Source organism: Megalops cyprinoides, chromosome 6 (assembly GCF_013368585.1).
Source record: "Megalops cyprinoides isolate fMegCyp1 chromosome 6, fMegCyp1.pri, whole genome shotgun sequence".
Lineage (NCBI taxonomy): Eukaryota > Metazoa > Chordata > Actinopteri > Elopiformes > Megalopidae > Megalops > Megalops cyprinoides.
In genome coordinates, this window is record NC_050588.1 from 6,697,025 (window position 1) to 6,714,350 (window position 17,326).

At 40.0% G+C, this 17,326-nt stretch overlaps 1 protein-coding gene across 1 annotated transcript; it reads left to right on the forward strand.

The window, feature by feature from the left end:
• The first annotated feature begins 440 nt into the window (after window positions 1–440).
• Window positions 441–13,919, forward strand: LOC118778906 (NACHT, LRR and PYD domains-containing protein 12-like). The gene is made up of 9 exons (XM_036530699.1): window positions 441–699; window positions 2,800–4,585; window positions 6,773–6,946; window positions 7,495–7,668; window positions 9,448–9,621; window positions 12,486–12,659; window positions 12,750–12,923; window positions 13,043–13,089; window positions 13,381–13,919. The coding sequence occupies exons 1-9, from the start codon at window positions 441–443 to the stop codon at window positions 13,917–13,919; spliced, it is 3,501 nt and encodes a 1,166-aa protein (XP_036386592.1).
• Window positions 13,920–17,326: the final 3,407 nt, after the last annotated feature.

Genomic DNA, 17,326 nt, shown 5'->3' on the forward strand with positions numbered 1-17,326 from the left:
GGGGTGGAGCCAGCAGGCTCCAATGTACTGGTCTCAGTAAACACTCTGCTGGCTATTCCTTAACATTTAATTGCCAGTGGCCATTAGTCAACTAGGGACACTGGTTCTGCCATCTCACTTGTAGCAATACAGCTCTCAGCAGGGAAGATTTTGTCCTGACTAGTGATAGTAATGTTCTTACTAGTAAATATTTTATTCGAACTAGTCAAATTTATTTTCTTACAAGTGACATTAAGTTGCCTTATGGGTAGTTTGAACTGCCAACTAGTTTCTAACTAGTGGCAAATTCTGGTACATTCATGCATGAAAATTACTCCTGCTTTATTGAATGCTTTAAAAGGAAGGTGAAAAATTTACTATGGTTAAACTTCAAACAAGCCCCAAAGTTCTTGCACATTTCAAAATTGGAGGGTCATTTTTCATTTAATTCTCACCTCTTCATGTGTTTATTTCAGTTAATGGAGCGCACACTAATGAAGCTGGACAAGGATGAGTTGAAACAGTTTAAGAGCCATCTGAGTCAGGATTACCCAGAATGCACTGGCAGTCAGCAGAAAGCCCATGAGGTCCTGGATGTTGTTAAGATGCTGGAGAGCTGTGGCAGAGAGGAGTCTCTGAAGATCACACTGCACATTCTGAGGAAGATGAATCAGAAGGATCTTATAGACTCACTGGAGAGAGATGTCCAGAGCAGTAAGAGTTTTCTCTCATTTTCTTCACATTTTTCTCTTATGAGTTTACATTAGAAATACAAAAGTACTTTAGCACAACATTGAAATATTTGCTTTTTCAAAGTATTCACATTTTCCAAAGCATTTTTGTAGCACTTACAATTAGCTGCACCACAAAATTAAACCACTTCCAGATGCTGGACCAGTAACTGGTAAGGTTTATCTGCTGAGCACTTACAATTTGTGATGTCAATGGTCACGTAACACCAAAAGGTTGAGCAGAAAGTGCCATCTTGTTTTGAAATTGTATGAATGTAAAAGACAAAGGAAAAAAAGCATTCAAATAAATCACCGTAAACAACGGCAATGAACATACTGGCAGGATCAGACTGTAATAACCTACTCATTCAACTGTATCTACCTGAATACACACAATTGTTTGACTGTATCAATATCAATGAAGTATTACCACAGGGAGTAAAATTCTAGTAATCATAGTTTAAGTAAATCAAAATTCATTACCACATCCCAGTAACTCCAATGAATGGAATGTGAGACAAAGTCCATTGGCATTGTGAAGTGCACAAGGATGAGTGTAGGTATGCAAGTGTAGGTATTCAGTCCTACCACACTGATGGAGGTAACAGGAACTGGAAGCAAACTTCATATTTCCAGTTCAATCTTTTGCTGATGCCAACCAGTGCAGCGCAGTGATATTACCTGTATATTATTAACCATGCTAATGCAAATACTGTATGTTACCAAATGCCTTAAATAGATCAACTTAGTGTTCAACTTACTGTTTATTGAGCAAAATACGTTTAAGCTTTAAGCATATGTCACTTGTATACTTTCCTCATACATACTTCGATGTTTACAATTGGTAAAATATATTAGGTTGTTGTTGATTACAAGCCTATTAATATTTGCAAAGTATAGAGTTAGAGTGGGTAATAACACACCAATCGTCAGTAGAGTACAAAACAGTAAGAATTTATTCTCTCACAACAAACAGACACTGGGCACAGTGGTGAAGTAGCTTTGTCACAGAGCTAGTAATTGCAATTTTGAGGCACTGTTGACATTCCAATAGTTAAGATATACTTTAAGAGTTATACTTTAAGGGCTCTTTATTAAAAGGTATATTAAAACTGACAAGATCTGTAAAGCAAAACACACACTTAAAATACTGTGGCACTAAAATATATAATTACACCCAATATTAAAACATCTGTTTACTGAAGTAAATGAAGACACATTGAAATGAAAACACCAATACAACGCATGAACATCAAAATTTTAAATACCTGAATACCTCACACTAAGAAGATGGCTACCTTGCCAATGTGACAGTGTTAGATGATATCATTCTGTAGCCTACCCGTATTGTTAGTTGCAGCCTCCAAGTGTTCGATAGCGGAATAGTCTGACTTGTCGCCTACACTCAAGGTGCATCATTGTTGGGGTAGGTCATCATACTCAAGTTGTTATTCTGTTTGGTATCAGGTTAGACATTGAGCCAACAGGCTATGTATGCACACTGAAAACTGCAGCCTATTTTGTTGGCCAGACTGTGCCCAGGTCCACAGGATATACAAACATTTTTGAACTGTAACTGTAATCTGACACTATGATGCCCACATTAGTTGTTGAACTGAGTGATTTTAGGTCTGACTGGGTTGCTCAGTAAGCCTGATTACCTTAACTGAGGCTTGATTCATTTATGATGATGTTCAATTTGTTGTATTGAACAGAAAGATTTACTGAAAAGGAACAAATTCTTTGAGAATTGCAGTGAATCAGTCAGTGGAGGCAGGAGTATAGTTAGGTACTGAAGTATAGTTAGTACTAGTGGTTATATTACACAATAAAAGTGTAAGTAATAATACATCACACCCCATAATGCATTTCTTTTGTTTTTTCAAACAATGGATGGGTGTAATTTTGCTTGCAAGCTTCCAACATTAAGACAATGATTTGGAACCTTTGGAAATGTGTCATGCAGTGCTTCTAATATTGTTGTTATGTCTATATTGTCTATGACTCTCTGGTACAAAATCCTTACAAAGTTCATATTCTTGATTTCTGCATAATTTTTTTCATTTATTTTTATGTTTCCTATCCTCAGATGACTCTATAACAAGACAGCAACTGAAAATTAAACTGAAGAAGAAGTTTGAATGCATATTTGAAGGTTTAGCAACGCAGGGCCACCCAGTCCTCCTGAATGAAATCTACACAGAGCTCTACATCACAGAGGGGGGAAGTGGGGGGATCAGTAATGAACATGAGGTGAGACAGATTGAGACAGCATCAAAGATACAAATCACAGAGGAGACTGCAATCTGCTGCAATGACATCTTTGAACCTTTACCTGGTCAGAACAAGGCTATCAGAACTGTGCTGACAAAGGGGATTGCTGGCATTGGGAAAACTGTCTCTGTGCAGAAGTTCATTCTCGACTGGACAGAAGAAAAAGCCAATCAAGATATTCATTTCATCTTCCCTCTTACTATTCGTGATCTGAATTTGAAGAAGGGGAGAGAATTCAGTCTGATGCAACTCCTCCAGCTCTACTTTCCAGAACTGAAAGAGATTCAAAGTGTTGAATGTGATGGAGTCAAAGTTTTGTTCATCATTGACGGTCTGGATGAGTGTCGCCTTCCTCTAGATTTCCAGAACAGTGAGATCTTGGGTGATGTAACAAAGCCAACATCAGTGGATATGTTGCTGACAAACCTGATTAATGGGAATCTATTTCCGTCTGCTCTCCTCTGGATCACCTCCCGACCTGCAGCAGCCAGTCAGCTCCCTCCTGACCGTGTGAATCGAGTGACCGAGGTACGAGGGTTCAATGACCCACAGAAGGTGGAGTACTTCAGGAAGAGAATCAGTGATCAGGACCTGGCCAACAGAATTATCTCACACATGAAATCATCTAGAAGTCTCTACATCATGTGCCATATTCCAGTGTTCTGTTGGATTTCTGCTATTGTTCTGGAACAACTGATGAGTAGCGCTGGCAGTGGGGAAATCCCCAAAACTCTGACTGAAATGTACACACACTTCCTGCTCCTTCAGACTGATGTGAAGAAACTGAAGTATAAGGATACCATTGAGACAAACCCAGACAAGATAACACTGTCTGACAAAGAAATCATCCTGAAACTGGGGAAGCTAGCTTTTCAGCAGCTGGAAAAGGGCAATCCGATATTCTATGTAAAGGACTTGAAAGAATGTGGCATTGATGCTAGTGAAGCTACCGTGTACTCTGGCGTGTGCACAGAAATCTTCAAAGAAGAGTCTGGGTTGTATCAGGAGAAAGTCTATTGCTTTGTGCATCTAAGTGTTCAGGAGTATCTGGCTGCCTTGTTTGTGTTTCTTACATGTGTAAACGAGGACAGAAATTTACTCAGTTCAGATGATTCAAACCCCAAAGGTGAAAGAATCCAGCTGTCTGAGTTACACCGGAGTGCAGTGGATCAGGCCTTACAGAGCAAGAATGGACACCTGGACCTTTTCCTCCGATTCCTTCTCGGCCTCTCACTGGACTCCATTCAGGGCCTTCTGCAAGGCCTTCTGACACAGACAGGAAGCAGATCACACAGCATTAGGGAAACGATAAAGTATATTAAGGAGAAGATCGGAGAGGAATCTTCAGCAGAGAGGACCATCAATCTGTTCCACTGTCTGTGTGAACTTGATGACAACTCTCTAGTGGAAGAAATCCAGACTTCCCTGAGATCGGGAACACTTTCAGATAAAAAACTGGAGCCACACCAATGTTCAGCTCTGGCCTTTGTGTTGCTGATGTCAGAGGAGGTCCTGGATATGTTTGAATTGAAGATGTACAACACATCAGCAGCAGGTTATCAGAGACTGTTACCTGTTATCAAGTACTGCAGGAAGGCCATGTAAGTACTGTTACGTTTTTAAGAATGTGGATGATTCACACTACTTTCATAAGCTAGTTCATATTTGTCAGAATCAGAGTTTTCTTTGGGAAAATAAAGTGGTGTGTGCAAAACTCAGACTAACCCCCTACAAAGACCAAAGGAAAGTTTTCTCTGTTTTTTCTCCATTGAGTCAATGATTGAAGGTGAGATTATCCCATCTGGATGAAGCTTGGCATGATTGTTCAGTGGTGCAAATGCATGTAAAACCATTTCCAGAGTTTAGTGTTCAGATTGTCCTGGATTGTTGGAGGGCCCCCTCCCCCAGAAACCATTCGCCTCTGTCAACCCCTATCCCCTACCCTTAACAACTAACACACACTGGCTGCATTTCCAAAAAAGGGTTATTCCCTTCAAAATCTGTCTAACAAACAGAGTAGATATCTGGGCATTATGTGTATTTTCATCTTTGCATACAGCACAGACCTGAGTCTGTAAATGTTGCAAGGAGCAGGGGGAATCCAAATGTACAGATGATTCACACACAAAGGTTGGTGACAAGAAAACAAAGTTTTCTTTTCTGAAAGCTTGAGAAGCAAAAGCTACACAAAGCACAGCAATTCAAGGCTGAGCAACAAGGCAGGGAAAGGGCAGGGCTTAAATAACAGAAAACACATGACACACACCAAGCTAAGTTTCCTACCATTCCCCTGGAAAACCCAGTTGCCATTTTCTCCATCCAATCAGTCCAGAATTCCAAGGCAGCAACCCAAAGGTGATTATAGAAAAAACAGGTGACACCTTGTAGTCAAAGATATGACACAAAGCTATGAGTTGGTATTGCTTTTTACTTTTTAACAAGATATGTTTGCTGGGGCATACTACAATTGGAGAGGGTCAACACTACATGTCTTTTGTTGAGTTATGATTCTGATATTGCTATATGGCCATTTAAAGCTTGCAATAGCACCCTATGGGGGATATCCTCCAGTAATACTGTATAATATGTATTTGACATTTAACTATGTATCTCAGAATAGTCCAATTATGTAAAATCCAGTGACAATCAGAAAACATTTCATATTTGAAATATTATTGTCAAACTAAATAGAGTCCTACATATAGTCTAGCTAGTTATATTTCAGTGTTCAGAATAATAAAAAATGAATTTAATAGAACAGTACATTTGTATATCACAAGAATAAAAATGGCAACATTGAGATATCCTTGTACAGCTAATGCTAATTTGCGTATTCAGAGCAGTGAAATTACATTCTCAATGCCCACCTCAATCTTAATTTCACCCATATGAAATGGAAGCAACCACCAGAACTAGCAGAGACTGTTAAACTGAAAGAGAATCTGCAAATTCTACAGTAAAATGTTCTGCCTCCACAATGACCCATGCATTCCCTCCAAATGTGAATGTGCTGTCAAATGCTCAACATCTAGGAGTTTCAGAAAGGACAATGGAATGGTCTCTGTCTGGTGTTTCACTTTCAGTGGTTATTAATGGCTATTGGGTAGCTGCAGTTTTGTGAAAATGATATTTTACAGAAATAGGTCAAATCCTAACAAGCCTGTTTATCAGTAATGGCACAGTGAACAAAGAGATAATTTTTCATGGTCTTCTCTACATGTAAATTGAATGTATGTTTGTAAGAGACTCACTGGGAGATCATGACCTATTAATGGCATTAATGCCAAATCATTTATTCCAAGTTAAGTTCAACATCTGCCATCTTTAATGACTGTTTAATGATAACATTAGAGATGTGCATCTCATGCTAATAGTGTTGAATGTGGGAGTTACCTCTCTGTTGGTTACATTATTTCCACTGTCACCACTGCATGTCCCAGAAGTGCCTCTGTATGATTGATGCAGTTTAACATAAAACTGGCATATTCTAAAAGTATAAACTGATAGAGAATGCAGCAAAGCCGGAATATTTGTAGCAGACATAGAGGAAGGGGTGAGGTATAAACCCAGACCAGACCATGATTCATTCTGGAAGTGAACTAGTGAGGCAGGATGCTATTTAATTTTATAGTGGACAGGAAGAAAATGGGTCAAAACCACAACTCTACAACGATTAGAACGATTATAATTTAGACCTTATAATTACTCTGTTTGACTGAACAACATCAGTATTACATTTAAAATTTAACATGATTTCACATCAACTGTTCTTGAACTCTTCCCTGCAGACTGGACAGCTGTGATCTCACAGAGGAGTCATGTGACACTGTAGCTTCTGCTCTCCAGTCAGTCCCCTCACACCTGATAGAGTTAGACCTCAGCTACAATAACCTGGGAGATTCAGGAGTGGAGCGGCTCTGTGTTGGACTGAACAGTCCAAACTGTAAACTACAGAGACTGAGGTGAGTAATTCTGTGTAATACATCACTTTCAGTAAATGCAGTTCGATGATTATGACTCCATAGAGAGGTAAAGTCATATGTTAATAAGCTCCATTGCTCTTAGTTTTCCCCTCTCTCCCCACCTTTCCTTCTCTTTCTAATAGTGTTGAAAGTGGGAGTTACCTCTCTGTCGGTTTCATTATTTCCACTGTCACCACTGCATGTTTCAGAAGTGCCTCTGTATGATTGATGCAGTTTAACATAAAACTGGCATATTCTAAAAGTATTAAGTGATAGAGAATGCAGCAAAGCCGGAATATTTGTAGCAGACATAGAGGAAGGGGTGAGGTATAAACCCAGACCAGACCATGATTCATTCTGGAAGTGAACTAGTGAGGCAGGATGCTATTTAATTTTATGGTGGACAGGAAGAAAATGGGTCAAAACCACAACCCTACAACGATTATAATTTAGACCTTATAATTACTCTGTTTGACTGAACAGCATCAGTATTACATTTAAAATTTAACATGATTTCACATCAACTGTTCTTGAACTCTCCCCTGCAGACTGGACAGCTGTGATCTCACAGAGGAGTCATGTGACACTGTAGCTTCTGCTCTCCAGTCAGTCCCCTCACACCTGATAGAGTTAGACCTCAGCTACAATAACCTGGGAGATTCAGGAGTGGAGCGGCTCTGTGCTGGACTGAAGAGTCCAAACTGTAAACTACAGAGACTGAGGTGAGTAGTTCTGTGTAATACATCACTTTCAGTAAATGCAGTTCGATGATTATGACTCCATAGAGAGGTAAAGTCATATGTTAATAAGCTCCATTGCTCTTAGTTTTCCCCTCTCTCCCCACCTTTCCTTCTCTTTCCAAGTTACTCTCATCGCTATTTTCTTACTCCCCTATCAGAGCAATTCAGGACTAATATTTATTATTAGATCTATGATCTATGTGTAGTGACATCCTGGATCAGTGCTTTTTTGACTGATCCTCCATTTGTTGGTGGAGAATTACTGGTTTTCAGTTACTTTTATATCAACCTTAGGATCACTTCAAGGTCCATCCTTAGGTTATGGCAGCAATTGACACTAGAAAGTCAAGGTAGTATTTCGTATAAACTTACATGTACTGCTGGATAGCAAGGCTAACTAAAGATCTTGTTACTCTATGTAGTTGGGCATTTAACTGTCTAGTTGGTTGCCTCGCTTGCTAACTACAAATGTAGCAGTGTAATAGAATGATGCTGTGATATATCATTTTGATAACTTGTTAGCTACTGTAGAAAGCTATTAATGTACAGCCACCTACCTTATTTAGCTACCTCCCTACCTAACTACCTACTTGTCTACCCACAAAAGTATCAACAGTTCTAGAAACAATAGACTCTTCACTAAGCCCTGCCCCTGAATAGCACTTGTCCAATCTTAGCAACAGATACTTAGCCACCGTTTTTCAGACAAATAATACAAGTGTTTACAGGTATAATATTTGTAACTATCTAGCAAGTATGTAAACTAGATTAAACATTGTCTGGAGTGCCTGTAACAGTGACAGGTACTCAAAGAGGTTGGATGTACAGTAGCATTTTTGTCCCTTTTATTGCACGCAGTATGCCAAGCATGCTATTTACATCCTTACCAGTTGCAATGAATATAGGGTAGTTCTGGCATTCTGTTGTCACTTCCCATCTGAAATGGAAGTAACATTGTACTCTATTATTATAAACTTTGGAACAGTTGTGCTTCCTCCACTGATTACCATACCTTTCACTCGCCATGTTCACCCACGTGAAAGGTGTTTCACCTGACCAAAATAACATTACAAAATCAGAAACTATGAGACACTTACACAAAATTTGGCCAATAACCTTTTGTATTGCACTTTTGGTTATATCAGATAAATACTTATCCAACCATATCAAACAGAAAAAAGTTTGCTTGCTAGTGGAAATGAACCAAATGTTACCGTTTCCATCATTTATGTTGTGTGTTTTTCAACTGACAAGAGATGCAGATCTGGTCTCAGGGGAACCTGTACAGCAACTGGTCATTGTTGCAGACTGGACAGAGGCTATTAAGTCAGAAGGATTTTTTTTTTATTCAAACCTGTTTGTGAAATTAATATTCTCTTGACCCATATAGCAGTATCATAAAGACAAATTTGAAACATTGACACCAATGTTTTCCTGCTTTCTCTCCAAAAACTCCAAGAATATTTCTTCACAACTCTGGCCTGTTTGTGCCCCAACTGTATACTTTCCAGATGTATTTTTTTAGATTGTGAGGAGCATGTATAGAAACTGTTCGAAGAAAAGGGAATTGAGTGTTGTGTTTTAGACCAAGTGACTGAATACACTCTGAACAATGCTTGTATTTGATAACGATAATCACTAAATCCATGATCCATTTGTTATTTTGTATGCAGCTGCTATAAGGTACAGAACACCATGTGGCTGAACCTCGTTTGTCCAGGTCTGCGAGAGTGAAGAGCTCATGTCTCCTTCTCTCTGCAGGCTGTCAGGCTGTCGAATCACAGAGAGAGGCTGTGCTTCTCTGGCTTCAGCTCTTCATTCAAACCCCTCACACCTGAGAGAGCTGGATCTGAGCTACAATCATCCAGGGGATTCAGGAGTGAGAGCGCTCTCTGCTGTACTGGAGGACCCCAGCTGTAAACTGGAGACATTGCTGTGAGTAAAGAAGCCTTCTTTCTTTGCCCACATTAGTCCCATCCCTCTCTTCTTGCTGTCTTACTTACACCTGGCAAAGCAGATGAACACCTCTTGCAGGGGAGTATAAGGGTTGTCAGTTGAGTAACGGGAAAACTTGCCCATGTTTTTGAGCACTGACTCAAGCAGTTACTTACTAGAAAGTAACAATATACATAATTGCTCAATTTTATGTGGCAACTAATGACTAAAAACATATAGTAACCAAATATATTCATGGTTATTTCTTTTATTTTTCTGAGTACTATATTTTTCACTGTAAGAGATAAAATCTGAATCCTCAGCAATCAGCCTGGTGGCGACTAGATTAATATTGCTAAAGTATCATAGCATGCATCAAATTAGAGTGCTAAAAAGCCTTAGCAGTGCATGGGCTGAGTTTAATGCAGAAGTAATTTCATGAATCTGCCATAGCTTTGTGGCTTTTGCCAGCATTAAACTCAAACACAAAAGTAGTCTTTTGTTAAAGAAATTTTTGTTAAAGATGTTTCTACCCAGATGATAATTTGACCTTAAAATAATGAAGCTAATAAAAAATCCCACAAGTTGCTTATTAGTATAAGTGTAATATTTAGTAGAAGTAGTTTCTCAAACTTTGCATACCTATTGCCTCAAGCCAATCCCCCAAGCACAAAGTGAAATAACACTTGGTTTGCTCTGTATTCTGCATCTGTATGCTACAAAATAAATGGTGGCAAGACAGACAGTGATTGGAGGGACTGACAGTAACACACTCACCAGCCAATCTTAAACATGTAGCCTGTGTTTAGCTTCTTTAGCTTCTTTCTGATTGATGCGATTGTTTCAAACAGAGAATGAGTATCTTATGTTTAGGTGCAATTGCAGAACAGTGAGTGACGCATTACCATCCAGTGAGAGGCTTTACATGCTAGGGCAATTGGACTAATATGATTTAGCTAGTTAGCTGAGCTAGCCCCCAGCATCAAACGCTGCAAGAAGAAGGTACTATGCATTATGCAGGACACAAGTCACCCCGCTCACAGTTTTTTCTCTTATCTCCCTTCGGGGAAGCGCGTACAGAGCATCACTGCGTGGACCTCCCACTTCAGGGACAGTTTTTACCCTCAGGCAATAAGGCTCCTGAACAACAGTTCAGTTAGAAGGAGGGCTGAGGTCTGATCTATGGTTTTTTATTATTGTACTTTTATTGTTATTTATTGGTATTTATTGTTATTTATTGATATTGGGCTGAGAGAGCGCCAGGGCGCATTTTATTTCATTGCTTATGGTACTCTGTACTTGTATGCACATGATAAATAAACTTGAACTTGAAGTTGAACAAATGGTGACCTGGGGGCCATCCTTGGGGGTGCGCCTGTGCCTCGGGTTACCTGCGGGGGTCCTGCTGATAAGGGGAGCCGCAGGACCGGTTTGAGCAAGTTTCAACTGAGTTGTAAACAAGTGCCTGTGAAAAGTGGGGGTTGTGCACAAACAAAGACAAAGACAGAATCAGAAACATGTGGCCCTTTTCTACACTACTACTCTATAACACTAGTTATCTGAAAACTTTACATTTTGTGGTTGCTATGAGTTTGAGAATATTGTGTTCCGGTTACGATGGAAATGAATGCATGTTTTTTACGAAGTCCTGAGCAAGCAAATACACAACTTTACTGACAAAAGGGAAACTGTTCAACGGTGTTGTGTAGTTGCTTTGATGGTAAATGAATTTTCTATGACAAAATCCGAAATCATCTTGAATCCTGTGTAAAGGGCTAAGCATTCGGAGGTGGCACGCTAGAGAAAGACACAATGTATTCAACGCTTAAAATAAGAAGATTTTGTGTACGCAGAAGGAGCCCGTCGACGGGCTCGATAGGGGACACTTCTGACAAACAGGCTAGTCTATTTTGCTTGTTAGCCTTGCCCAGGAGATGTATTAACCATTGTAATATTTGAATTTACACTTATGTACTTATGAATAATGAATGCTTACTCTGTGTTTGCTAGCTGACTATGTAAACTTTTTGGGACAACCTTTTGACTTGAAGTCCATGGGGGTGACCAGTTGGCCCTCGCTGTTTTGCCTGCTGGTCATAGGGTGGGGTGGGGTGGGGTGGCCCAGTGAGACTGGGGGGACAGCTGGAGGTCAGTGTCTGACAGAAAATAAAGGGCTACATCTGGTCATTTGATTGACATTATGAGGCCTTGGGCTACAAAATGTTAAGAGTATTGCTACATGAATGACATCAAATACAATGGGGTTAATTCAAAATATCAAAATATTTTAACAAAATCTACAGCCTGTATGATTATTCATTTAGGAAAAGGCACTGTTTCTATTCACAATACAAATCATTTCAAATTTTAACTGTAAGATGTTCAGTAAATTATTTGGTATTTGAGAGCAAAGTTTGCACTGATGAAAATGCCAATATATTTGTGTTGACTTGTTTATGAAAACTACTGCACAGATTTTTGCACCCATGGTTGCAATTTGTTGCTTGTCATGGTCAAAGTACAGTATGTGTATAAAATATTTTAAGATTTGCTTAGCTGGTAGTGGAAGCAGAGTGTCATGAAATTCATTTTTTTTTTTATGCCACATAGAGTCTTAAGTTTTTCCTGTACTTAGAATCTGCGAGCTGTCACTAAATCATACCCTATTTTCAGCATTTAATATGTAAATCTTGCGTCCTTTGCTCCACAGTTTTAGGAAGTGCTAATCTAATATTAGTGTGTGTGTGTGTTTAAGCACAAAACTTCTCTCCATGGTTTGAAGGAGTGTAATCAGAGATTGTGTTTATTGTGTTTACATTGTGGGTTTTTATATAATAAACAGAAATCTTGTCTCCTCTCCATAGTTTGAAAGAGTGTAATCTCACAGAGGGCTGCTGTGATGATCTGGCCTTTGTCCTGCGTTCATCCCACTCTGAGCTGAGAGATCTGGAGCTCGGGGATAATGATCTGCAGGATTCAGGAGTGAGAGCGCTCTCTGCTGGACTGGAGGACCCACACTGTAAACTGCAGAGACTGGGGTGAGGAACACTGTACTGCTGATTTGTCCAATCCTTGCAGTTTGTCCAGAGCTGGGAGAGTGAAGAACTGTGGTCTCCTTCTCTCTGTAGGCTATCAGGATGTCGAGTCACAGAGACAGGCTGTGCTTCTCTGGCTTCAGCTCTGCGTTCAAACCCCTCACACCTGAGAGAGCTGGATCTGAGCTACAATCACCCAGGGGACTCGGGAGTGAGAGCGCTCTCTGCTGGACTGGAGGACCCCAGCTGTAAACTGGAGACACTGCTGTAAGTACAGAGAACAGCAGGGGTGTGAGAGTGTGTGGAGCTGTCCCATTGTCACAGGGCTCTGAGTTGACAGGCCGTGTGTCTCTCAGTCACTTTGTGATCCTGTTCTTTTCCTACAGAGTGGACCATGGAGGAGAGAACAGGAACAAACCAGGACTGCGTAAATGTAAGTGTGTCCGCACTGATGAAGCTTCAGTCACACAGATGGAAAACATGTCAGAGATGGAGAGAGGAGAGAGAGATGAAGGACAGAGAGGAGAAATGATGTTCCTCAGTTTCCTCTCCTCTAACTCTTCTGCTTGTTTATAGATAATGTTTACCAACAAACCTGGAAATGACACAAATACATAGACACATAAACAATAACAAACAATAACACACACAACTTTTTCTGTCTTCTGTCTACAAGAATATTAATAATAAGTGTTAGTGACATTAATCTCCCTCCTGTATGCAGATGCCTGTGAGCTTACACTGGACCCCAACACAGTGAGCAAGAAGTTGACTCTGTCTGAGGGGGACAGAAAGGTGACACGGGGGAAAGAGCAGCCATATCCTGATCACCCAGAGAGATTTGACTCCGTGGAGCAGGTCTTGTGCAGAGAGGGTCTGCGTGGGACTCGCTTTTACTGGGAGACTGAGTGGAGTGGAGGATGGATTCGCCTTGCAGTGGCATATAAAGGAATCAACAGGAAAGGACAGGGTGCTGACTCTGTGTTTGGATGGAATATAAATTCCTGGAGTTTGACCTGCTCTGATCATTGTTATACTGTCTGTCACAATAATAAGAGCACAGCCATACCTGTCCCCCCTTTCAAGTCCCTCAGAGTAGGGGTGTATCTGGACTGGCCGGCTGGCACTCTGTCCTTCTACAGCGTCTCCTCTGACACGCTGACCCTCCTGCACAGATTCCACACAAACTTCACTGAACCCCTCTATCCTGCCTTTGGGTTTTGGAATGAGACTGAGTCAGTGTCCCTGTGCCAGCTGGAGTAGCGTCCTGTAGCACACGCAATGTGTGTACACGCGCACGCATGAGTTTGTTCTACAATAAGAGGATCAAAATACACAATAATAAATGCCTAATTCTAGGGTGCAAGTATGACAAGTGAAAAACATTTTCTGCATACCGTCAAAGTACTGCTTCACACTCCTGCACACAGATGGATGACTGGTAGCCTACAGCTCCCGTTTCCATGTTGCAGTAGCCATGCGTGCCAAGCATAATAGTCTGTAAAATACCAGCTTTTTTACCCCATTGAATTCCATGTTGAAATGGGGAATAAAGAATGGACACATACATTTGTCTTAATGTTATGAAAGCAAGAGCTGTTTCATTTCTTAAAATAGCAACAAAGCTCAAATTTAGTAAGTTGTAGAAATGCAGTACTTACATTCTGGTAACTGGCTGCCGAATTTCGTCATGTAGTGTAGCGCTGTAATCATTTAAGTGGTAGAAAATAATAAAACAACAGGGAACCATCTTATCTGGTTTGTTGCTTGGACTCCTTATAAAACCCAGCAATAAAAAGAATAATCCAAATTCTTTTTCACTAAGCTAATTACCTAATTACCTAACTAATTTTGTTCCCTTATTTCTCATCAAGCCCCTTATATTTAGCCAAAATCATCTAAACAACTTTGAATGCACATGATTCAAAATCGAAGAATAAAGAGTACAGTCATAACAGCTTGAACATGAGTCTCTTGTTAATTGCCATGGATATGAGAATGCACAAGTATAACCCATTACATTTAGCTGATGTCTTCATTATCTGATCCAGTTCATTTTTTCTCATTTCTGCCTATGTTTACATTTTGACTATTTCAAAGATGAAAGCAAAGGTAAGGATGATTTGAGGATCACCTCCATGCTTACTGACACGTACACATGTAATGATACCCACTGTATATCTGTGTGCGTCCACATTAGTACACTTTCATCTCTGAACCTAAATATACTTCTTATATTGCTTTTTGTTGATAATATGTTTGTATAGTATCAAGATCACATTGTATAAAAATGTATATATGTTATTTTCTGAAAATGATCACCTCCAGGGACAGTTCCTTGGCCATCTGTGGGCACACTGGCTATAGCTGTTTTACCATCTCCCTCACTGCCTGTAACATCCATGCTATCTGCAAATGTAAACGCGTGAGTGCAGAACATGAATCCTATTAGCTTCATTTGTTAATCATAAAGATAAAACAATACTTTGGCACATGAGCAAAACGCAAAGCTGAATGGCTAATTAATAAACCTGGTATGTTTGTCCATTTGCTTATAATGTGTCCTTTACAAATGCAACATTTTTTGGAAAATTTGGCAACTTCATGAATAAGAAATAAAATTTTATGGGTTCCATGTTGCCAGCCCAAAACACCCCAGTAATTCTTAATGCTTTCGAGCGTTATGGTAGTGCTTCAAGGGACTTTCCCATTTCCAGTTTGCAGTTTGTGTTTCCTTCTCTGTCTTGATGACACTTTGTCATTCAGTAGAAGATATCTTGAACCTTGATGACATCTCGAACCTCGATGATATCTTGATGACTAATTATGCCATTAAGCCATAGAGCAGACAATGTCCCATTTAAATTCAACTGGACATGCAGATGTAAAAAGATAAAAATGCAACCATTAAAAACAATCTAGTGTCATTGAATGCCCCGCCTTCCTTAATTATATTAAATATTTAACTACAATAGTGAAGATCCTGAATGATGGTAGTTATTAACAAAAGAGCAATGCCTCCATGAATAAACATATTGAAAGTGATAGGCTCCACTTCTCAGATGAGTGCAAAATACACTGAAATATTGATTTTTTTTGGGCGCTCCCTTTCAAAGTTGCAGAACTGAACTCATCAGTGGCACTTTTGATTAGCTGAGCACACCTGATTTAATCAAGAGCATGTTAGTCATTTCAATCAGGTGTGTTTGGAGCAAAAATAGATAGAAGATATGCAGGACAGGGGGGCTCCAGGAGTAGGATTGAGAAACACTGGTAAAATGACAGTGGAAACTTGTGTCAGGGTTGCAGAGACTGTTTCCAAAAACAACCAGCAGGTGTCCTTGTGACAGCCTGTCTGTCCCTTTTAGCTTGCTGCTTCCCCGAGCTTCCACCAGAGGTCCTGTCTTCCTGTTTGTGTCTGACCCAAACAAGGTAATCAGTTCCACCTGTGTGTTAGTCTGTTCATGTGTTTTTGTGCCCTGTATAAGCCCTGCCTGTTGCTTTGTTCTCTGCTCAGTCTTGAGCTACTCTGTCTTGTGTGTGCTCTTCTGTACACAAAGCTTGGTGTTTTTGAATCTCAAATACAGTTTACAGTACTCAAAGGCAGTTTGCTTCTTTATAATCCATCTGTGCTCTGTGTGGTCTCTGCTAGTGGATTCCTCCTGCTCACTTGTTAAAACTTGTTTGAATTGCATGCTGCAATCTCAAGTATAAGATTTTTTCCATGCAGACAAATTTTGTTGGCTATTTAGTAAACTGCAGAGCAGTGAGGATGGAGCCACCCTGTGGTTGGACGAGGAAGCGCACTGAGCGAGCTGAATGAGATGCCAAGCGAGAATCGTTGTACTATGAACTGATTCATTCAGTGACTGGGGCTGTTTGCATTCAATGACTCCACTCTAGTTCTGATACACTGCATTGACAGCAGCCCGCCCCAATGTAGCTTTTCCTCCACTCAGTCTTTTTTTTTTTTTTTTTAAGATTTCTATTGGCTGATGTAGTAGACACTCAAAGCATATTAGAGAGGTTGCTTGACTAGTAGTCAGATGAATGAACCTTTTAGAACAATGAACCTGTATGTACAGTACACTGAAAAAGATTCGTTCACAAAGATTCGATTGTTTGCAAACTACACAACACTAGCAAGCTGAATGACTGAATGCGCCCAGTTTGCACGGCAGCCCAGTCTGCTTCCCGTGTCATTCAAGGAGTTGTTGATTTTGTTATAAAGTATTTGCTTTGCAATAGATGGCGGGACTAAAAATGAGTTGTTAAACTCTGTCTGATAATGTTTATATTGCCTTTAAATTGTTACAGAATGGCAGCTCCGGCTCGAAACAATTTGATGTAAACAGCTGTAATGTCAAAAGCTAATGCGTGTTGCACGAGTGTGCAAAAAACAAACCCAAAAAGCGTCACAAGGCAGACCTCCCAGCCTCAGTCAGCAGAGGTGAATTTGTTGACTTTAGTGGTCTACTCATGACCCAGCTGGTGATTTATTCCGTTTAATTTTATTGAAAAGAATGGCTCTAAGGCAACAGTTCAACGCCCAGCTTTAGGGAAGCGAGGATGAACAGGTGACTCCAAAAATGCTGTCTTACAAGTCCCAGTAAAATGCACAGAATATCAAATGACCAGGTTGTGGTGGAACTACAAGGAAAGACTGACTA